The sequence below is a fragment of the Myxocyprinus asiaticus genome, chromosome 7 (assembly GCF_019703515.2).
Source record: "Myxocyprinus asiaticus isolate MX2 ecotype Aquarium Trade chromosome 7, UBuf_Myxa_2, whole genome shotgun sequence".
In the NCBI taxonomy this organism is placed as follows: domain Eukaryota; kingdom Metazoa; phylum Chordata; class Actinopteri; order Cypriniformes; family Catostomidae; genus Myxocyprinus; species Myxocyprinus asiaticus.
Genome location: NC_059350.1, coordinates 3711400 through 3734932, shown reverse-complemented (window position 1 = coordinate 3734932; position 23533 = coordinate 3711400). Strand labels below are relative to the sequence as shown.

General features: G+C 39.7%; 1 protein-coding gene across 1 annotated transcript in view; it reads right to left on the bottom strand.

The window, feature by feature from the left end:
- The window catches only part of LOC127444240 (ubiquitin carboxyl-terminal hydrolase 34-like), a 69154-nt gene that overhangs the window by 26877 nt on the left and 18744 nt on the right, over window positions 1-23533 (bottom strand). Inside the window, exons 7-26 of the mRNA XM_051703510.1 lie at window positions 14951-15143; window positions 14801-14862; window positions 14632-14713; window positions 12756-12848; window positions 12540-12665; window positions 12255-12384; window positions 10153-10283; window positions 9270-10054; window positions 5544-5758; window positions 5119-5234; window positions 4886-5013; window positions 4663-4752; window positions 3926-4021; window positions 3761-3843; window positions 3521-3675; window positions 3312-3425; window positions 972-1071; window positions 707-866; window positions 413-539; window positions 26-173 (exon numbers count right to left, since the gene is read on the bottom strand). Of these exons, the coding sequence (XP_051559470.1) occupies window positions 26-173; window positions 413-539; window positions 707-866; window positions 972-1071; window positions 3312-3425; window positions 3521-3675; window positions 3761-3843; window positions 3926-4021; window positions 4663-4752; window positions 4886-5013; window positions 5119-5234; window positions 5544-5758; window positions 9270-10054; window positions 10153-10283; window positions 12255-12384; window positions 12540-12665; window positions 12756-12848; window positions 14632-14713; window positions 14801-14862; window positions 14951-15143 (3134 nt within the window). The remainder of the gene's footprint in view (window positions 1-25; window positions 174-412; window positions 540-706; window positions 867-971; window positions 1072-3311; window positions 3426-3520; window positions 3676-3760; window positions 3844-3925; window positions 4022-4662; window positions 4753-4885; window positions 5014-5118; window positions 5235-5543; window positions 5759-9269; window positions 10055-10152; window positions 10284-12254; window positions 12385-12539; window positions 12666-12755; window positions 12849-14631; window positions 14714-14800; window positions 14863-14950; window positions 15144-23533) is intronic.

The window sequence follows — 23533 nt, the reverse complement described above, 5'->3', positions numbered from 1 at the left end:
AGGATATGTTAGGTTGTGTGGGTACCTGGGAAGTCCTGCTGTCGGCTGGTCTGGCCGAACTCCTGCAGCTGCGCCTGCTGACTGAGCTGATCCTTCTGAAGATTTTCATACCAGTGAGTGACCTCTGCTCTCAGATCAGCCACCTGATCACTGGGGTACATCTCGATGGTCATCTACACACACAGCATAAGGACAATGATTTTCACCAATCACCAATGTAAGAATAAAAAAGGTTTGTTTACAAAAGAAAACAGCACAAGAGAAAGCTCTTAACAGTTACAAGATTGGTCCAAAAGTCGGTAATAAACCAATTATTGATCTTACTGAAACTGCCTATGTTAGCATGTGCTTGCTGCTTTATGAAGCCCAGCCTAAAATAAGAGCTATAGTATGAGTAGGTGTTTATTCTCACCTTGTCTGGCAGTCCGGCAGGCTGACACACGATTCTGAGCGGGAGTGATTGTTTATCACTGAGAGCTTTCAGATGACTGCTGATGCCCGTTCCTTCGATCTGCCACTGGCGCAGGTGATATGCAAACCTGAAAACACACACACATCAGATCTAAGCAGCCTGACTACAACACACTCAATAACTAAACAATCCACCAGTTTTCTATTGAAATATGCCAGTAACTGTGTGTTACTGTGGGTTTCTGTGCGTTTATTATATCGTTGGAAGTGTTTTTGTGTAGTATAGTGTGTATACCTGCGTCTGAAGGCCTCTAGGTGTGTTTTGAGCAGCAGTAGTCCTCTCTCTATGATGGTGAGACTGGAGTGAGCGTCTTTCTCCAGGTTAGAGGAAGCCATTGTCAAACTCTCCATACACTTACTGATGAACTCCTGCTCTTTCTCTAGACCCGTTTTACCTGCAGCCACATTCACCCATAAATAAATAAAATCACCTAATGTACATTTTTAATGTGTTTAATGAATTATACAGATGTATGGGAGGAAGTTTGAAGATTACAGACCGCTAATGTAATAAGAGTTGATATACTGGATTGCAGCTCGGCTGATGTCTGCAGACTGAGCCCTCAATGCGATTCCCCACAGCTGATCCATACCACATAGCTAAGGACAGAGAGAGAAAACAATAAGAGAGAACAATCAGAGAGAACAGATAGAGATAAAAAGGGAGAGCAGTCAAAGAGAGAGAACAGTCACAACATTTACAGAGAACAGATGGTAAGAATACTCAGAACAGGGAGACAGTCACAGAAAAAAAAGAACAGCCAAAGATTGGAAAGAGAGTAAGAACAATCAGAGAGAGAACATTTAGAGAGAACAGAGTAAGAATTGTCAGAGAACATAGAACAGCCAGAGAGCAGAGAGAACAGCCAGATAGAGAGAGTAGAGCATGTGTACAGTCCAAGAGAACAGTCAGAGACAGAATACAGAGAACAAATGAACAGCCAGAGATAGAACAGGGAGTGAGAACAGACAGATAGAGAACAGTGAAAGAAAAAACAGCCAGAGAACAGTCAGAAAGAACAGAGAGAGGGCAGCCAGAGAGAACAGCCAGAGATAGAACAAAGAGTGAGAACAGCCAGAGAACAGCCAAAGAAAAGAGAGTGAGAACAGACAGAGAGAACACCCAGAGAACAGAGAGTGAGAACAGTAAGAGAACAGCGAATAAGAACAGTCAGTGAACAGTAAGAGAACACCCAGGGAACAGTGTGAAATCAGTAAGAGAACAGCCAGAGAACAGTCAGAGAGAACAGAGTAAGAGCAGTCAGAAAGAAAAGCCAGAGAATAGAGAGTGAGAACAGTCAAATAAAGAAAAGCGAAAGAACAGAGAAAACAGCCAGAGAACAGAGAATAAGAACAGTCAGAGAGAACAGTAAGAGAACACCCAGGGAACAGAGAGTGAAAACAGTAAGAGAACAGTCAGAGAGAAAAGCCAGAAAACAGAGAATGAGAACAGTAAGAGCAGTCAGAAAGAAATGCCAGAGTATAGAGAGTGGGAACAGTCAAATAAAGAAAAGCAAAAGAACAGAGAAAACAGCCAGAGAATAGAGTGAGAACATTTAGAGAACAGAGAGAGAACAGCAAGAGAACAGTGTGAAAACAGTCAGAGAGAACAGCGAGTGAGAACAGCCAAATAAAAGTGAGAACAGTCAGAGAAAGAAAAGCCAGAAAAAAAATGTACGAAAATTCAGAAAGGCAAGTGAGAAGAGTCAGAGAACTTGGAAAGAGAGTAAGAACAATAAGAGAGAGAACATTCAGAGAGAACAGCCAGAAACAGAGAGTTAGAACAGTCAGAGAGAATAGAGAGTAAGAACAAAGTGAACAGAGAGTGAGAACAGTAAGAGAACAGCCAGAGAACTTAGAATAAAAACAGTCAGAGAATATCCAGAGAACAGTCAGAGAGTAAGAACAGAGGGTTAGAAAAGTCAGAGACAACAGAGAGAAAGACAAGTGAGAAGAGCCAGAGAACCGAGAGAGATCATCTCGATTTCTCGGCCTGGATGAAGGAACACCACCTGCAACTTAACCTACACTCTACAATATCAGGAAGATAAGACCCTTCCTCTCTGAACATGCCACACAACTTCTTGTTCGGTCACTTGTCATAACTAGACTGGACTACTGTAACACTCTCATTGCAGGCCTACCTGCATGTGCAATTAGACCGCTGCAAATTATCCAGAATGCAGCAGCACATCTGGTCTTTAATGAACCAAAGAGAGCGCATGTTACACCACTCCTTGTCTCTCTTCACTGGCTGCAGGTTGATGCACGTATCAAATTCAAGGCTCTGATGCTGGCATACAGAACAGTCACTGGGTCTGCTCCAGCATACCTAAAATCCTTTCTGCAGAGCTACGTTCCCACCAGAAGCCTGAGGTCGGCTAAGGAATGTCACCTTGTTGCACCAATACAAAGAGGCACCAAAACTCTTGGTTTCAACATACCACGTTGGTGGAATGACCTTCCCAACTCTAGTGCTAGTGAAACTTTGTAGTACCACTGTCTCCTTAAGATGATTCGCTTATAATGTATTCCTCTTTTGTAAGTCGCTTTGGATAAAATCGTCTGCCAAATGAATAAATGTAAATGTAGAAAAGCCAGAGAACAGAGAGTGAGAACAGTAAGAGTGAACAGTCAGAGAAAAGAAATTGAGAACAGTAAGAGAACAGCTATAGAACAGAGAGTGAGAACAGTAAGAGAACAGCCAGAGAGAGAGAAAGAACAGTCAGAGAGCGAGAGAGAGAGTATGAACAGTCAGAGAAAAGAGAGTGAAAACAGTAAGAAAACAGCCATAGAACAGAGAGTGATATCACAGAGTAGTTGTGGTGTTGATGTCTCACCTCGCAGTTGGAACTGCTGTCATAAGCACTGGTGGCCAAACGAGCCAGATTACACAGATGCTGAAACAAGTTGAGTCCTGTCATGCTGATTGTCTCCGGTTTGAGCTGAGGCATCTGGGAGAGATAAGAGAGAAAACCAGTTGATGAAAGACTTATTCTCACACCACATTCTGCTTAAGGCTTGGTGTTCAACTAAACAGTCACCAGACCTTCTCCAGGAACAGATGTTTATACGTCTCCATGCCCATTGCATGCTGGTCTTTACTGCGGACCTGGTTTAAGAACCAGTGCAGGGCATCATCGTAACACTCTGAGTCTTCCACTAAACAGTGCCACAGGATGTCCACCTGCTCCAGACTCAACCCTGACACAAACACACAGGAAATCCATACAGTTAAAGAGTGAGTCTCAGATGCACATCTGTCGTTAAGTGAGAAAGAGACACTCACTAAAGTGGTCAGGTGATCCGAGTGTTGAGAACACACAGGTGAGAAACTGGAGACGCACCTGCACCTCTGCACTGTGACTGTACCTGAGATACACAGGACTGATTTTAACCCACACTGCACATTAAACACACAGACTTACAGGCACACACACACAGAGAGACTTACAGAGCAAATTTGTGGCACTGTTCTCTCACTTCCTGGATATAATGTAACAGATCATCAAAGAAGAGCTTCATCATGTGCAATTCCTTCTCAGCCCACCTGCAGCACACACAGCACACCATAATCAACTTTATCGCAATTCAGTTTTGACACATTTAGAGTAAGATTATTATAGCTACTTTATAACTATTTTATTACCATAGTTGTTACAGTGTTATTACTAAAGTTCTTTTTACAACATTTTCTCAGAGATATTTCATATCAAAACTATTTTAGAAATAACCGGCAATAACTTGATTATTGTTAAATCCTTGGCAAACCTCAGAATTAACAGGAAATAAAATCAAAACAAAGTTGAACACAACTAAAGTTTGCACATGATACTTATAGCTATGTTATAACTACTTTAATACCATAGTCGTTACAGTGTTATTACTAAAGTTCTTTTTACAACATTTTCTCAGAGATATTTCATATCACACCTATTTTAGAAATAACTGGCAATAACTTGATTATTTTTAAATCCTTTGCAAACTTCAGAATTAACAGGAAATAAAATCCAAATCAAGTAGAACGCAACTAAAGCTTGCACATTTTTTCAAAGCAAGCTAGAGGAAAAAAAAAAAAGATAAATCTTGCATTGTATAAGTATCTCTGTAATCAATTAGTAACTGTGTTTCGGAACAGTTTTTCTTTGGGCAGATAAAACGAAGAGCTAATGCTGGGCAGAGCTTTCTTACATGGTTATCCAATGAGTGTCGTAACTGGAGCCGAACTGCTGAAAGGTTCCAAAGAGTTTTGGGAGCAAACGCAAGGACACCACCACCGACCTGACAACAGAAACAAACACTTAAACACCTCATACTGGATCTCGGATAAACCCAAATCTCACCCTGAAACCCAAAAACTTCAACTTGATAAAACACTTGAAATCAGAAGCATTTGAACCTATGACGGACTCACCGGTGGTTGGCAAGGTTCTCCAGACAGCCCTCGATGAAACGCATGCGGATCTGACGATCGGTGAACCAGCACACCAGAGAACACAACAACTTCTCTGCTTCATTAATCAGGCCCTCTGACAGGTGCATCTAATAACCATAGCAACAAAAGAGAAACAAAGTTACCAAACAAACAATTGAAACTGTACATGCAATGTTTCAAAATGGTCTCAGTCTGTTGTGAGTGGAATGTACCGCGTTGTCATCCTGGACCAGGTCCCACAGAAGGGTGTTTCCTTTCTTGCAGACATTGTCCAGGTTGATGTCGGTCACGGCGTGGGCAGAGTACTGATTCTTTTGCACCGCTGGCCCTGGACGTTTAGACATGCATTTGACTGAAACTCACACATCTTTTATTTAAAGGAACAAAATAAACCTGCTGTACAATTTATGGCAGATTTACAATCATGTCTGTTTTCCCTATGTTTTGAGTGGTGTTTGCTAATGCAAACATAACCTTTACTACTGCTTATAGGGATTTGAACAAACCCCTAACCTTAAGTATATACTTTGGCCTGTAAACTTGTCCTGCACCTTTTTGCTATGGACAAGAATGATACCTCAAATCATGCGGCTTGTTGAGAAAATGCGAGCAGGTGTCAGTGCAGGTGTGTATGTACCTTGTACCAGGTGTTCGTGGTATATGGAGGCCAGGTTGGGCAGATGTTGTTGCAGGTGTGAGCTGAGCTCGGCGTGAGAGTTGATCTGGACCAGCTCTTCCTCGCACCCGGATTCCTCTCCGTCGAAATCCGCCATGTTTTTCTCGGACTTCGCACTGACCTGGGAACTGCTGCAACTGACATCATCAGCACTCAGCATGTCCTCTACCATATGACTGCAGACAGAGAGAGATTGAGTTTGAGAGAGGGATAAAGTTGGTCTTTGAGAGCACATTGCTCAATGAAGTTATCCAATGACAATAGCTGTTCCAAAACCTACTGAGCTTCCTACCTAGGCAGCATGTTTAGACATCGCAGGTGCACTCCCAATGCAAAGGCTGTTTCAAAAAGAAGGCAGCAATATTATGCTGCCTTATAAGTTATCTTCTTTTGCCCAAATTCTAAGGCAGAAGAGCATGTATCTTTCATGAAGAAGGTAATCACAGAAATCAATCTTCAATGTTGGCGAGATAAAATATCGATTATACATTTTCCCCCTTAAACTATGGTGCATTTTTGGGCTGCCATCTGCAATTTTTCACACTCAAATTTAAAAGCTCACGATTCACACATACAGTGTGAATGATAATAAAATAGTCTAATTTTTCAGAAAACCCCACAAATAATAATAATTTAAAAAAAGACTCCAATTATTCATAAATAATATTGTATGTTTTAATAATCTTATGATAAAGTTTTTTTTAATCTTTGTGTTTTTTGTCCTAACTTTGTAAGCATGTAATTCTGGTTCTGTTCACTCAATCTTATTTGTTTCCACTTGATTACAGTAAGAACTAGAAAAAAATAATTTTCCTATCACATTCCATCACAATATCCATATCTGAAATGTAGGTGGCGCTCTAACACAATTTAGCCCTCATAGATGTGTTCGTCCATAGACATTCAGTCTAATTTTCAGTTCATGCACCACCCTCATTGTTTCATTGAATATCTCGGCCTCTGAGTGGACTAGAAGCTCAATCTAGGTGTCATTAGAAAGCTGAGATCCTCCACTTAGTGAGGATATATAACATTTTATCATCAATAGAAAATATAACATTAGATTATTCAGCAAAGCAAGCTCACAGACAAGTAAAAAATGGCAAATGTTTTAGAAATCTGCCTATGGTAAGTGCAGATATAAAGTTTTTGGCTACTTGGGGCTTAAAGCAGCAATGATCAGCACATAAAAGAGACATCTGATGACTTACAGAAATTGTATTTCATTTCATGAAAATCTTTCGAACTGTGGTTCGAAAAGAAAGAAAAAAACTATAAAGCCACATTCCTGAGAATGAGAGCTTTCATTTGATATTTGACTTGTCCATTTAAGAGTTGTGTGAAAGAATTTTAAATTCATATGAATATTTCTAGCCCATTACCTCTAGGGGGCGCAAATTTGCGACACTAATGTTTTCAAGCTTTATTTTGCTATTTTATGTAACAAATGCAAAAGTGATGATATTATCTGAAAAGTTCAGATTCTAAGCTTTGAAATGATACATCATATGCCACACTTATGTACACCGATCAGCCACAACATTAAAACCACCTGCCTAATATTGTGTAGGTCCCCCTCGTGCCACCAAAACAGCGCCAACTCAAATCTCAGAATAGCATTCTGAGATGATATTCTTCTCACTACAATTGTACAGAGTGGTTATCTGAGTTACCGTAGACTTTGTCGGTTCAAACCAGTCTGGTCATTCTCTGTTGACCTCTCTCATCAACAAGGCGTTTCCATCCACAGAACTGCCGCTCACTGGATGTTTTTTGTTTTTGGCACCATTCTGAGTAAATTCTAGAGACTGTTGTGTGTGAAAATCCCAGAAATACTCAAACCAGCCCATCTGGCACCAACAATTATGCCACGGCCCATTCTGATGGTTGATGTGAACATTAACTGAAGCTCCTGTATCTGCATGACTTTCTGCACTGCAGCCACACGATTGGCTGATAAGATAATCGCATGAATAAGTAGATGTACCTAATAAAGTGGCCAGTGAGTGTATATCTGAAGAATATTCCCATTCATATTTTAAATTCTTTAGTACACTTGGGTGACTAGGAACATGAAATTGTTCAGCCATTACTTCCTGTTTCACAGGGGTATAATATGAGCTAACACGCAAGCCAAATTCCCTTAGTCATCAATCACAATGGGTAAGACCAAAGAATAAAGTTATGATGTGCAGCAAAAGGTTGTTGAGCTTCACAAAATAGAAAAAAAGCACTGCATTGCAAATACACATTTCCACCATCAGGGCAATAATTAAGAAGTTCCATTTATCTGGAGATGTTAAGAATCATCCTGGAAGAAGACTTGTGTCTATATTGTCTCCAAGCACGGTGAGGAGGATGGTTTGGTTGGCCAAAAATTCTCCAAGGATCACAGCTGGAGAACTGCAGAAATTAGTTGGGTCTTGGGGTCAGAAAGTCTCCAAAACTACAATCAGACATCACCACAAGTTGAATGTTAGAGTTTCAAGAAAAAAGCCTCTGCTCTCATCCAACAACAAATTCAAGCATCTTCAGTTTGCCAGACACTACTGGAACTTCAAATGGGACTGGGTTCTATTGTCAGATAAAACTAAAATAGAGGTTTTTGGCAGCAAACACCAGAGATGGGTTTGGTGTGCACAGAGAGGTAGCCATATGGAAAAGTACCTCATGCCCACGGTTAAATATGGTGGTGGCTCTAACATTGTGGGGCTGTTTTTAAGCCAGAGGTCCTGGACATCTTGTTCGGATACATGGCATCATGGACTCTATCGAATACCAACAAATAAAACATCTACACCTGATTGCCTCTGCCAGAAAGCTTACAATGGGCCCTGGTTGGATCTTCCAGCAGGACAGTCACTCGACTGTTTCAATACCTACTTGATCCTAATTTATGGAAGATGACCACAATAATACCTGTACCCAAAAAGAATGGGCCTAACACACCAAATGATTTTAGACCAATTGCACTTATTAACATTCTATGTAAGTGTATGGATAGGATTATATTGGGCCATCTAACACATTCTCACGGGCAGTTAGATAAGTTTCAATTTGCTTATAAAGCACAAAGGGGTACTGAAGATGCTACTCTAACACTATTGCACATGGTCACTAAACACCTTCAGAACCCTCAAGCTAAAGCTAGAGTTTTATTTATTGATTCTAGTTCTGCATTTAATACTATTAGGACTGACATTTTATTACAACAGCTTTTTAAACTGGGTACTAATGGAAATCTTGTATTGTGGATTAAAGATTTGTTTTTAACAAATCGGCCCCAGAGACTACTAGTTCAGGATTCCATGTCGGAGGAAATAATTGTAAATATAGGTGTACCTCAAGGATGCATGTTTTCACCAGCCCTTTATTCTATTTATGAAATGCAAATTCATGATAATAACTTCTGTTTACTTAAATATGCAGATGTTATCGGCCTATAGGTTTTCGTTCAAATCGGTATCGGCCAAAATTTTTCATTTCGGTGCATAGTTAAAACCATTTTTTAAAACATGTCTCGAGATTTATGCATTCTGTTCCTTTCCCGTGCACTGTGTCTATGTGTTGTTGTCCTGTTAAGTCCTGTGTGAACGGCCCTTTCAATGGTAGCTACCTATACAGGCAATAGTCTTTAGATTTTGGAACAGAGGTAACGTCAATATCACATTATAAAGGTAACCTCACCCATCATGACGGTGATGATGATGATGGTGGTGGTGATGATGGTGATGCTGTGGGTTGATGAAACGTCTGCAGTTGAAGAGCTCGTTCCCCATGGCCTCCGTCAAGAAGTCTGTTGGCCTTGACAGACAGGGTGGCTCCTGGGGAACGGACGGCCCATGTAAGGGGCCCATCTCTGGCCCACTATGCTGTGGCTGCTGAGGATTCTGGGAATGTGAGGAGGGGTCCACCTGCTCTCCAGACATTCCCTCCAGGGACATGGATGAAGAGGAGCAGGGTTCGAGGATTCGAAGGGACGAAGAGGCAACCATGGCAGCAGCTGCCTCTGGGGAGAAGGGGAGGGACTTGGGTTTGGAAAGTCCAGAACCAGAGGCGATGGATCCAGGAATTCCCGGCTGAGGAGGACCCTGGACTTCTCCAAGAGCTTCACCGGCTTTCCGCTTACGCAGTTCTGACGTAGAAGCGTCTCTGGAATCTCGAGTTTCTGCAAGTTTCTGCGGGCTTCCCTCTGACGCGACGGCGGGTCTGTCGTCATCATCGTCTTCATCATCATCATCATCTTCATCATCCTCGTCATCGTCTTCCTCTTCTTCTTCCTCCTCCTCTTCTTCTTCTTTCAGAGCCTCGCTGTCGGCCATGTCGTCGGAGTGCAGCTCGCTGCCAGGGCTGCCCGCTGATTGGCTGGCTCTGCTTGATCCAGCCTCATTACTGGATGCTTCGCTGCGGCCGCTGCTGCTGCCCTCTTCCCCGCTGTTGGCCGTCTCATCCGAGCTGCCCTGCAGAGACTCCTGTGATATGGCAAAGCCCACCGAACCGAATCATGGACATGTATGACACACAACTTTTTTCAATACTTATTGTAGCGTTTGTGTATGCTCAGTGTTACCTCTGTGTCCGACAGCCTTTGCTGCCCTCGTTTTCCACTGCTCATGATTGGCTCGTCCATCTCCATGTCACTTCCTCCACTGTGATGCGTGTCGCTATTGTCACTGCTCTCTGGGCTGCCTGCAGGTGAGCCTTTGGGGCCAAATATCATACAATGACATTAAAATTCTTTACACTGAGATGTTTATCAGAGCTACTGTGGAATAAAGACATTCATTCATTCCAATTCATTGAGTGATCTTTTCCCATTTCTAGTTGCACATCTAAACACAATGCAATAATTAGTGTTTGATTCAGCATAATATCAATCAAAGTACTTATTAGAGTAAGTTGGTTCACTTAGTGGCCATATCTTGGTGATGAACTTGATTGGGGAAAAACGTAAAACTCCAAAACGATTTGTCAAGATTGAGTCCAAACCAGTAGGGTGATTTTCACAAAACCATTCCAAGAAAATGGGATTGAAAGTGATCCTCCCTATGCCCTACTCACTACGAAAGACACAGCTCTTGATGTGGACACTCTGAAGGGAGCATGGCATTACAGTTTAAATGTGGCCTTCATTAAAAGTCTTGTGAAAGGGCCCTTTGTAAAAAAAGTAACTTCTACTTTTTTTTGGAACGTCCCTTCGAGTGACGTCCCCTTCCTGAAGTGCCCTTCAAGGTCGCAAATATGCAGTTTGGGAAACAACAACTGGTTCACTTTCGAACACACGCTGAAATACGGAGGTGCAAAAGTTAGAGTATCTTATATCTACGTATGTGCGCCACTTTGATTGATTACACTAGGCTCGCATCAGAAAGCTGGAAAATGCTGCCTTCGGAGCCTGTATGGAGGTAGGATGAAAATCAGGTGCCTTTTAAACTGTTCTGAGAAAAGTTTCCTTAAGAGTTCCATTTGTTCGATAACTCTGTCGATTAAAAGCCATTAAGATTAGGCAGCAAGCTGAATAAACTTCTTTTGCAGTACAGTGTTACAGCAGTTCGTGCTCTCGTATTATACACAGAAGTTCAGAACAGCTGTGCTCAGAGTTCAGTTGGGTGCGTGCGCATTGCATAAAAAGCACTCCAGATTTACTTCAATTGCACATTTGCGTAATTTCAAGTATGTTTGGCCATTATAAATGTCTAAAAAAATCTACAGTAAACACATGGCACCGGGGTTTTGTGGGCCAAAGAGATGGGAGCACCAGAGCCTGTCAAAGCTGTTGTCAACAGAAATAACACACAATTCGTTCAGTTTTTTTTGTTTTGTTTTTTTTAACTTAAGTGTGAAAACCCTACAGAGTAACTCTTATATTGGAAGTAAAGCATGGACAAAACATGACTAATTTTGGTCAACAGAAATCATTTACTAATTTGTAGTTTTAACACCTTGTTCAACGTGTGAGCTGCTGTTTAATGTAATTTTATTTTTTAATTTTAGAATTGATATCAAAGCAGTGGCAACAGTATTTGTTTTTCTAAATCGTGCAGTTCTGTAATAATAAAAAATAATAGATAGAATAAAATCGTGAATAATACTCGTGATTAAAATAATAGCGATTATCATTTTAACCACTATCGTCCAGCCCTACTGTCATGAAAATAATGTCTGATATTCAGAGCCTCTAAATTTCTTATTTGCTTCTTTTGATTTGAGTAAAACAGGACCAGGACATTTTCTTGACAGGTTTTGTGAGAATGACCCAAAATTGGCATTGACAATGGTATCAGTAATTTCACTTCATAAGCTCAAATCACACAAAAAATTGCATTGTAGGCAAATTATTTTAAGCTATTAGGCTAATCCAGCTATTGCATATTGGAGTAAAGAAAACCAGGTAATGCCTCTATCAAAAAGGGCATTGGCTAATTTAATTGAAAGGCAGGACTTTCTTTCTTATAGCTGCCAAATCGAACGTTGTAATTATTCCCATTCGTTTTTCTACGAGTTGTCCATCTCCTCCTCCTCATAATGTCTCTCAAGTCAATGCTGCAAAAAGTTGTTTCATTATTTTATTCACATACAATGATGCATACCATCTACACCCCAACTTTTAACAACTTCAAAGAAAAATCATAAATTCCTGGCCTGTGCGTTATATACAGGTATCTTACACACCTTTCTTGTTACCCATGGGAATGCTGGTGTTGAGCAGCGAGGCAAAGGAGCTCTGTTTGGACAGCTGAGTTTTGGCTGCTAGGGCATTATTCCACAAGGCCTTGATCAACATGGACGCCAAATACAGTGTCTACACACACAGAAACACAACTTAAGTCAGAATGAAATACGCAGTCATTTCAGTCTGTCCAGAGAAGACCTTTGACATTCTGGGGAATTTCAATGGTTTATAGTAAGGTTTAAAAAGTGTGCAATTCCTGGATGTACACATAGTGTGTGTCATACCTGTTCAGTGTGCATGCTGGGATGTAACCCCGACACCAGGCAGAGCACGTGTCGCAGGGGCACAGGGTCCAAGTTCTTTATGAGTGAGGGGAACAGGTCATGTATGTAGCGACTGCAGTGTTTCAGCTAAACAGATACAGAGACATCGGTTTAACACTACAACATTCATATCATCACTACTATATAAAATCAAAAGAACATCAGAACAGTGTGTACCTGAGCAGCAGCCCATATACAGTCCACATGTTGAGTGCTCAGTCGGCCCTCTGCAGCCAGAAAGTTCAGGATGACTTGGCACTGTTTAATGATCTACAGCAGAAACAACACTCACACACTATAATAAACTTACAAATATCTAGTTAGTTACTACTAGACTAGGGAGTAATACATTTTCATGAAATGTTACAAAACATTTTCACAGCGACTGCAAGGACAACAAGATTTTTAAATATTCAGAAGAAAACTTGAGTAAGGCTTGACAGTGTTAAGCCACGTCCACGCTAATACGCTTTTGTTTGAAAATGCATGAATTTCGCAAAGTTTGGCCTTCCGTCCACGCTGCGTAATGCGTTTTTTTGTCCAGTGAAAACTGAGCTTTTCGAAAATGCTCTCCCAAGTGGAAAAATTAGAAAATGCAGTCTTTGCCTAGTAGTGTGGACAGAAAAAAACAATGTTCGAAAACGGTGACATATTTGTTGTCATGTGACGCAGTCATTAACGTGATCCATTCAACCCAAAAAAATCAAGATGGCGGCCCTTGAGTGGCCTGGGTAGCTCAGCGATTATTGACGCTGACTACCACCCCTGGAGTCGCAAGTTCGAATCCAGGGTGTGCTGAGCGACTCCAGCCAGATCTCCTAAGCAACCAAATTGGCCTGGTTGCTAGGGAGGGTAGAGTCACATGGGGTAGCCTCTTTGTGGTCACTATAATGTGTGGTTCTCGCTCTCAGTGGGGCATGTGGTGAGTTGTGCGTGGATGCCGCGGAAAATATCGTGAGCCTTCACATGCGCTATGTCTCCGCGGTAACACGCTCAAGCCACAAGCCACACGGATTGACGGTCTCAGACACGGAGGCAACTGAGATTCGTCCTCCGCCAACCGGATTGAGGCGAGTCACTACGCCACTACGAGGACTTAGAGCGCATTGGGCATTCCAAATAAAAAAATAAATAAATAAAAACAAAAATAAGGGTTGGCGGCCCATGTTGTAGCGGCATTGCTGTGCCTGCTATCCACTTTGATAATGTTGTTAAAGATAAATGTTACTTTTTACAACATTCACGTTGCATTTGTTCAAAGTCGACGGGACGTTTAATCGGAATTGCTGTTTGGCGGTGGAAAACGAGGACAGTTGCGTTTCAGGCCATATACGGAAATGACGCAGGTCTACGCTTCTAACGTGTTTTTAGACATTTCAGTGTGGGCGCGCAACTTTTGGAAAACATTTGAAAACGGCAGTATGGATGAATAGCATTTCAAAAACGCCTTTTTCAAATCTACCCGGATTTATGTGGACGTAGCCTTATTATCATTAATGAAAACTAAATAAAAACTATTTTGTTAACTGAACTCAAATTAAAAACATGGTTAGAAAAAACTAAAATACTAAATAGTTGTTCATTACTCCAAAACCAACTAAAATAAATAAAATTGACCACAAAATAGTTTGAGTTTTTGATACCAAGAATATTATAACATTTGAAATCATTAACACCTGACTTCAATAAACTCATGAAAATGCCAATAGATAGCACAAACACTAGACGTCCCTGAGAAATGTAATGCTGTTAATCATATTTAAATAATATCAGTTAACGCATTAGCTTTGGAAGCCATAAAATACTAAAACTAAAAACTAAAACTAGAAAACACTGAAAAAGCTCAACTAAATCAAACAGTCCTAGAGTGAAAACTAATGGAAACTAAGTCGCAATGACAATTCGAAAATTAAACAGAAACAAAAAGTACATTTTTATACCTAAGGCTGTTGTAAATACATGGAGCTTAATAAATGAGTTAAATAAATTGACTAATACATTAACTAGTATATTAACAAATACATTAAATGAATGCATGCATTAATTAACTCACCTCAATGTGCAAATTTGGTCCAAATATGTGCTCCACAACATTGTTGTTGATAAGCCAGTCTGCCAGTTCCTTCGCTATTGACCTGAGAGAACAAATATAAATCATTATTAATAGCTTTGGAATATTTAAAAACACACAAAAATTCCAAGAGCTGTAAAAATAGACTCACGTCTCAGTGTCAGACACCAGCGATTCATTATTACAGACGTCATTGAAGGTGTGCAGCTGATTCTGTGAAAAAACACAAACACAGAACATTTAAAACACTGAGCATACTGAAGAGAGAGAGTGTGTGTGTGTGTGTGTCTCTCTCTCGTACTGTGATCTGGCTGAGTCCAGCCAGTCTCATGGTGAGTGTCGGGCTCATAAAGTATTTGAAGGCCAGATCCAGACTCTCTCTGTCGAAACACAGCGCGCTGTCCAAAGGCTCTTTCACCGTACTCCACATCAGATCAGCCATGTTACGTGCCGCGCTCTGACGCAACTCCTGATCCGACAACTTACATAGATATCTACAGAGAGAGAGAGAGAGAGAGAGAGAGAGAGAGAGAGAGAGAGAGAGTGCGAGCAAGATTAAACAGGTCTGATCCCAAACATTCATTACAATTTAACAATGAGGTACAATATATAGGCATTTTGTACGTATTGACCAATATCTACCAAACGAAAAGGCCAAATGTTACGAAACTTGATACACATAGACAACAGGACATTCTGAGGATGCACACAAAGCCGCGAAACATTTTGCCAATAGGGGGCGCTACAACAACAATAAAACGCTCATAACTCCGCAATCGTATGATCAATGAAGTTGAAAATTGGTATGCATCTTGTAAGGGGCAAAGGCTAACATATCCTACAATATCAGTCGAACAAATAAAAAAACATGTCCATCCGCAGCCAATCAAATTTCAGCAGCTAATAACATCAAATCTGAATGGCCGACCGTTACGAAACTTGAGATATTTGTAGACAGTGTCAGAATGAGGCGGTGTACCAAGTTGTATGAAAATCGGCCACAAGGTTGCGCTATAACAAGGACATTTATGTTTACCAATAACTCCGCAACCGAGTTGAATAATCTCAAAATTCTTTTTTCCTCTAATTCCTTGCACCAAGACCTACAAAATGTATATCTTCGTTTCATTGCATTTAATAAAATGTTTCCGCTATTCTAATTTTCTAAAAAAGCAACTTTTTCGAACTCCTCCTAGGCCGTATATCCGATTCTCACAAAAATCGGTGTGTCTACTATGAACCCTCCTGACAAAAGTTAAAGGAATTTTGATTCATCGAAGTGTTGCGAAGATATAAGCCAACGAATTGGTCGGGCATTGTCCATTTTGTACGTATTGACCAATATCTACCAAAAGAAAAGGCCAAATGTTACGAAACTTGATACACACATACAACAGCACATTTTGAGTCTGCATGCAAAATCGCGAAAAAATTCACCAATAGGGAGCGCTACAACTAAAAAATGCTCATAACTCTGCAACTGTACTATCAATGAAGTTGAAAACTGGTATGCTTCTTGTAGGGGCCAAATGCTATATATTCTACAATATGACTCAGACAAATAAAAAAAACATGGCCACCAGCAGCCAATCAAATTTCAGCAAAATGGCTGTATAAATGGTGTGTAAATTATTGTATAATATCCAATGTTACCTGCTATTGTGAACTACACTTAGGACTCCCTAGGTCAATAATTATCAAAGAAAAGTTGAACTTTAGTTATTTATTTAGTTATTTAGGGGTTGCATTTATCATGTGGGTTTGACCAAGTGTATCCAAAAGCCTATAATTCCTAAAATAAATATTCAAATTTCTAAAACCTTTTTGGAGATTGGGTGCTTTGTGGCTTTATAACAAAAAAAAAAAAGACCACCATAACAATTATCCTGTTTCAGGATTGTTGAACACAAGACATAAGAGTCATATTTAACACCAGTTTGCAAATTCAGCAACTTACAAAGTACATATACATATACAAATACATACCTTTTTTGCAACGTTCTTAAAAGACTTGAAACCCGACAATTGCTGCTTGCAGCTATATTTTTTATTGCATTGTTGTTAAAAGATCTTCTGTAAAATGTGTTATTTGAGCTGTTGTCTAAATCAGGGGGGCTTTTTTATGTCAAGAACCCCCAAATATGACAATCACCTTGCTTTCCCTAACAGTTCCCTAAACAATTCACAAACTTACTAAACACAGCCTGAATGTATTAAAAATACTCTGAATGGAAAAATATATTGAGATGGAAAATACCAATACTCCCATTTCTGAAGTGCATTTATTTAAATGATACGCAAACAGTATGGCTACATGCATATATTCGGTGGCTGTTTCATGTTTTCATGTTCTCTTCTACGGTAATTTTCTCCGATGTTTCATGTTTTCATGTTCTCTTCTACGGTAATTTTCTCCGATGTTGACGTTTTCAAGTTTGCATTAGAACAGTTGGTATTTCTTGAGTTTCAAGCTGTACACCACTTACAGTTATGGTTAATGATAAATCGATTTTTTTCATTCATTTAATGTTAATGATTGTCGAAAAAGAAATTCCGAATTAATAGGCTGATATAGGACTCACTTTACATTAGGTGGCTTTAACTACTATGTACTTAACCATTTGATACAATGTACTTATGTACATACATGTTGTTGCATTGTAATTACATTTAAAGTACCTGCATTTAATTGCATTTGTAGTTACACTGTTAACTTTACCCCTAACCCTAACACAACCCTTAGCCCAAAACCTAACTCTAACCCCTTATCCTAACCCTAACCCTACCTTTACTCCTAAATCTACCCGTACCTCAACCTCAGTAGCAGCAAATGTGGATATTTTGCAGAACAACATGTAATCACATAGTAAATACATAGTCTTGTATGTATTTAATGTTAGTACATAGCATTTAAGGCCACCTAATATAAAGTGTGACCATATAAAAAAAAAAAAAAAAGCCTGATGGTTTATTTATATTAAATTACGTACATTTATTATGCTGTATTAAATTTATAATAATTTTTTACTACCCTCAAATGGCAATAATGTCTTTTTTTTTTTCTTTTTTCTTTTGTACATTTTGTTTACTTTTGTTTCTTTTACTGAAATTTTCCACGGACGCCCTAGCAGCTCCTTGCGGCCCACTGGGGGTCACCGGACCCCTAGTTTGAAAACCCCTGCTATAAATTGTACTTTTGGGGTGGTAATACTTTTTTAGGTTGAGGAACTTCTAGTTATGCATTACAAATGTAGCTCCTGTGGATGGATTTACAAAAGTGGAACACAACTATGAAAAGAATAGAAAGCAATTTTATCACTCCAGTCTTTAGATAAAAGGAATTTTTCAGGTTCAAATGCAAGTTAAGCTCAATCGACAGCATTTGTTGCATAATGATGATTACCATAAACATAATTTCGACATGTCCCTTGTTTCTTTAATAGAAAAAAGCAGTAACAGTAAGGCACTTACAATGGAAGTGAATGGGGCCAGAGCTAAAACACTAAAAACACCTTGTTTCAAAAGTATAGCCACAAGACGTAAACATTATATGTGTTAACATGATTTTAGTGACAAAATCAGGGATTTACCATCTTTTACTAGATTACAGGGCTGTTACGTTGTCATGACAACAGTCATTTTGTATGTAACTTTACACAGATAAGGTTAGAAAGCGATTTTATCACACTAAAATCACGTTAACACATATAGTGTTTATGTCTTGTGGCTATACTTTTGAAACAGGTGTATGTAAGTGTTTATGCTCTGGCCCCATTTACTTCCATTGTAAGTGCCTCACTGTGGCCACAACTTCTGCTTTTTTTTTTCCTCCTTCAAACCTTCAAGCTCTGAAGGTTTTGTTTTTCTCCCCTTTTCTCCCCAATTTGGAATGCCCAATTCCCAATGCGCTCTAAGTCCTCGTGGTGGCGTAGTGACTCGCCTCAATCCGGGTGGCGGAGGACGAATCTCAGTTGCCTACACGTCTGGGACCGTCAATCCGTGCATCTTATGTGGCTTGTTGAGCGCGTTACCGCGGAGACGTAGCACATGTGGAGGCATTACGCTATTCTCTGCGGCATCTACGCACAACTCACCATGCGCACCACCGAGAACGAACCACATTATAGCGACCACGAGGAGGTTAACCCATGTGACTCTACCCTCCCTAGCAACCGGGCCAATTTGGTTGTTTAGGAGACCTGGCTGGAGTCACTCAGCACGCCCTGGATTCGAACTCACGACTCCAGGGGTGATAGTCAGCGTCTTTACTCGCTGATCTACCCAGGACCCCCACTGAATGTGTTTTTAAAGATTTCCAGTTTCAGTGGCATACCCAAAATTAAAGGTTTATAACTAAAAAAATAAAATAAAATAAAAAAGAGGATCAAGTGGTTGGTATCATTGTAAAGAAAACATTTCTTTTTTTAATGACATAGTTTAAGGTACATTCTGAGATGCTCAGCCTAAGAAACTGCTGAAAAAAATCACACAAAAGAAAATAACTTTTTTTTCTTATTTGACATTATATATCTCTGGGTGTAAATAAGTCGGCTCCGAAAAACTGCTTTTGTTTTGTTTCCAATCATGTCAACTGTGTCTGAGAATTTTTTCTTTTGATATGACAAAACAAAAGTTATGGAATTACAAAAATAATTGATCATACTGTCCAAAAGCCTCTCCAAACAAATAAAACATAATAATTGTACATAAGAACTAATTACACATGCAAACACAACAATGACTAAAGGTTTGCATAGAATGCAGACAAGATTTTAGTAATTTCACAGAATGAGTGTCTTTTGACTCAATGAGTCTTCATTTATGAGTCTGTGTTATTTACTCCTGGTGGCCATTTATAACATTGACTATGTTTACATGGATACCAGAAAGCGGCATATTGCGAGAAAGCAGCGTTCTTGTTTACATGCACTGTATAAGAAGTGTACTCTTTACTCACGGTTACATGCAGCTTTCTCCACAGCAACGTAATTATCCTGCGACACTTGTGTAAATAACAAACATGGGATCTGAGGAAGACTTCATTATTTTATTCTCTGTTGCTTCGCTTTATTTACAGATATTCCAGAGTTGTTGCCATGTTTGTTTCCTTAACTTTCCATCGTGATATGCAGTAGAATTGCACTTTAATAGTGGGGTTTACCTCTAACTTAAAACTCCGCGATTCCCTCAATGAACGAGTGCATATACGTGAACGTGAGGGACCGTCGATATTTTACAGTTGTGTGTATAAATGGATATTGTTAATAGCGTTGTGCTTTTCCCACTGTACTCCCAGAAATGTTTTGCTGACTTGTTGGGCTCCATCCTATGATGTTTGTTATTCAGTCTGTTCCACGTGCAAGCGTACTCTTCAAAAACCAGTTAAAATGCAGCTTGTGTGTTTACATGGCCACATACACAGCTTACTCCGGGAGAAACCTAGGTGTGTTAAACCACTTTCTCTTAATCCCTTAAAGACCCGGTCAATTCAATTCTGCAGTCTTGCTCTTCCGGCTAGAAAGACACAGTCGTGACGTCAAACTGTCCTAGAGAAACTTTGTCCAATCAAATGCATTCTAGAATGAGAAGGCACCCGCCCCATTAATCTGCTCACCGCACATGGCTGTGTTCTCACCTGCGCTGATGGTTCCTTCGCAGGGCACTTCAAAGGGAGCACAATCCATGTTGTGGGGTCTTTCCAAATAAAATTTCCAATAATAATCACTGTAGAAGTGAGTTGTGACTGACCGTTACCATCTTTCAGCCCTCTGAAGAGTGGAGGGTAATTGTCTTGAAGGGAACAGGGCATAGGGACTGTCACTTCTGATTGCACCGCGCTCGCGGCATTAGATGCAATGAAAGTGACTGGAGTTTTTATTTAATGCAGCCGTTTTTCAGAGGTTTCTTGGGATGTACATCATAAGTTTTCTTTGCTCGTTTTATTTAGTGTTGTGTGATTCAAAACATTGATATGTTGTAATGTTTCACTCACTTGTTTCTGATTCATCTTCATGACTTGCACAACAGCTCCTGCCTCGTCATTAGTGTAGTCCGCGATGCGCTGTTTATGTTTGTAACCGGGTCGGTTTGATCATTGTTCAGATCTCAAGTCAGTGGAAAAGCGTCCGAACTAGGTTGAGATCGCTCAGTTTCTGCACAGTTTCACTCTCTAACAGCAGCACGGTGGACAGAGGAATGTGTGTGTGTGTGTCTGTATGACTGCGCTTATTGGCTGTTTTAAAAAATGGCAGAGCCGTTCAACAAGTCCCACCCCAACTTCATGTTTCAGTATGAAATATGTCAACAGTGTAAAGTAAGCTGTGCTTTTCAAGGCACTTCACAGGGATTTTAAACGGCATTCTCATTCACATGACATTTCAGAACGCAGCTTTCTGCAAAAACCCTGGAATAACCTGCTTTCTTAAGTGCATGTAAATGTGGTCATTGCGCATCTAATGATCTGTGCAACCGATTACATTGTGTGTGCGCTCGTTTGAAAGATAGTCACCTCTTCTAAGTTATAGTATGATATTTTATGTTCCGTTTATTTTTCGTGAAGTTCTAAGCGAAAACAAGTCATATAAGTAACACCAACATCATAGTCAAATACATATACTTAGCTATTGCTCGATACATTTGTGTTGTATTCTGGTTGCTATAATATTCACAGTGCAAATTTGTTTGATAAATTATCAAAACGGAACACAAATTTCAAAGCACTTGTTCAGTTTTGGTCATAATTCCTACATGCACTGGAAAGCACAGCTTCTAAGCTTTATAACGATACCTATTTTGTGTTGGTCAAGACTGTAGTTTTTAATATTTTGACAATTATTATTTTTTCTCGAGGGGTAAAGGGTTAAATAAATGAGGGATAAGTCAAAATTATTTTTTGGTGGGAATAGTCACAAATGCTGCCGATTGAGCGCAATTTATATTAAACCCTGAACATTCCTTTAACATGTATTAATGTTGTATAAATTTGACTATACTTTCAAAACTTTAATGTTTATGCCACTGCAATGCCTTGTCCCATTGAGTTTCATTGGACATGCATTACAGGAAAGGAGATTCAAGGGACAAGTCGACATTATTATCAGTAGCAATACACAGCCATAAAACTGGAATAAAACTATAAGGGGAAGTTGTGTCTGCATCAAAAAATGCATCATTATTTGTGAATGTGATAGTTTGTCATATCAAGTTCCCAAAACACAGTTGAAAGCTTTAGCTGGAAATGAAAGCTAGTAAATGTAATAAGCAAGTCAATTTGAGAGTCAGTATAAAGCACTTTAGCAACGCCAATCAAAACCAATGATCAGAAAATCAAATTAGAGAAAAAGACAGAAACAGATAGGAGTTCTTCAGGTTTCTGCCTGTATACAGTAATGCACTCTCTCTCTCTCTCTCTGTGTGCATCTCTATTTTGAAGCTTTAATCCTGTCTGGCATGAGTCACATGATTGCCGTTTTCTCAGCTCCCCCGCCAGCTGTCTGGCTCCTCCAAGGTCATGTGAGGAGAGCGGTGGCGATTGTTGCTATGGTGAGGGATGCTCTTCCTAGCAACTTGGTATGCTGTAGTGCTCTTTATGAGAGCGGCTCGTTTCTGCTCTACCGGTCTGCTGTATATTTATCTCTCTGTTACACTCTTATGACCAATTAGATTAAACAGACACAGATTAGGCAAATGAGATGTATGTTTTTATGAATGGACAGGCGGTCACAGAGGCATTTTAGTGTGTCTGACGTCACACTTAAATCATGTTAACATGTATAATGTCTTGTGGAGTTTATGTACTGGCCCCATTAATTTCCATTGTAAGCGAATTACTGTAACGACATTTTCTTTTTAAATAACCGAGGGAGGAGTTGAAATCAATTTTTTGTGGTTATAAACATGTTACAAATGCTGTCGATTGAGCTCAACTTGCATTGAACCTGGAATATTCCTTTAAAAAGCATGAAACGGCATTCACAGTGCATTTACAACTGAAGTGCGTAATTTTTTCGATGTTAAAATACTTTCTTCCAGCTTAATATAGAGAGCCAACTATAAGCAAGCCATTCCTAAGTTGATTTTGCAAAAAAGTGTAAACAATTTGACTGTTTTGAGCATCCTGACACCATCAACACTGGCCCAACCAATGGTGTAAGTTTTGGGGCGGGACTATCTGTATGTCAGACCAATTGCAGACAGGCATGTTAGGCAGACCTGTCTGAAACAATCATTATTTGTATTATTTCATTTGGTGACGGTAATGGTGCAGAACTTACACACTTCAAAATTTGATTACTAAACAGATTCTGAAATATTAGGCTATGATGTTAAAGGTTCATATTATTTGTCCCCGCCCCTGTGGCCTTGATGACATCAGCAGCGGAAAAAAAAAAGTCATTTCCATTGAAAAGCTATTCAACTTTGATGAAATATCAAAACTAGATCTGTCAGTCGATTAAATTGTATAATCGCGATTAAATCGCATAATTTTTCGTAGTTAATCGCGATTAATCATAGATTTTGATAGCGCTAAAATATAAAAATAAATACACTTTTCTGTCAAAATTCATTTATTTCCTACTTAGGAAAGAAAACAAAACAATATGCAACGTTATAATGATTTATGAACATTTTCCAGACAAAGCCTTCCACAGTATAAAGATAGAAATGCACTAAAATAGCACCAATTCAAGTAACGTTAAACATTTCCCAAAATCTAATTGGGAGTTCGACTAATTGAAAGATCTAGTTCCCCACATAGGTTGCATATTCATTGCAAAGGGCATTAAATCTCTTAAACTCTCATATCCTCCACAATATTAATCAGCCGGCAGACTGTGGCTATCCGCATTGTTACAGCAATCGTGAAGCCGCGTTCATGATTCGC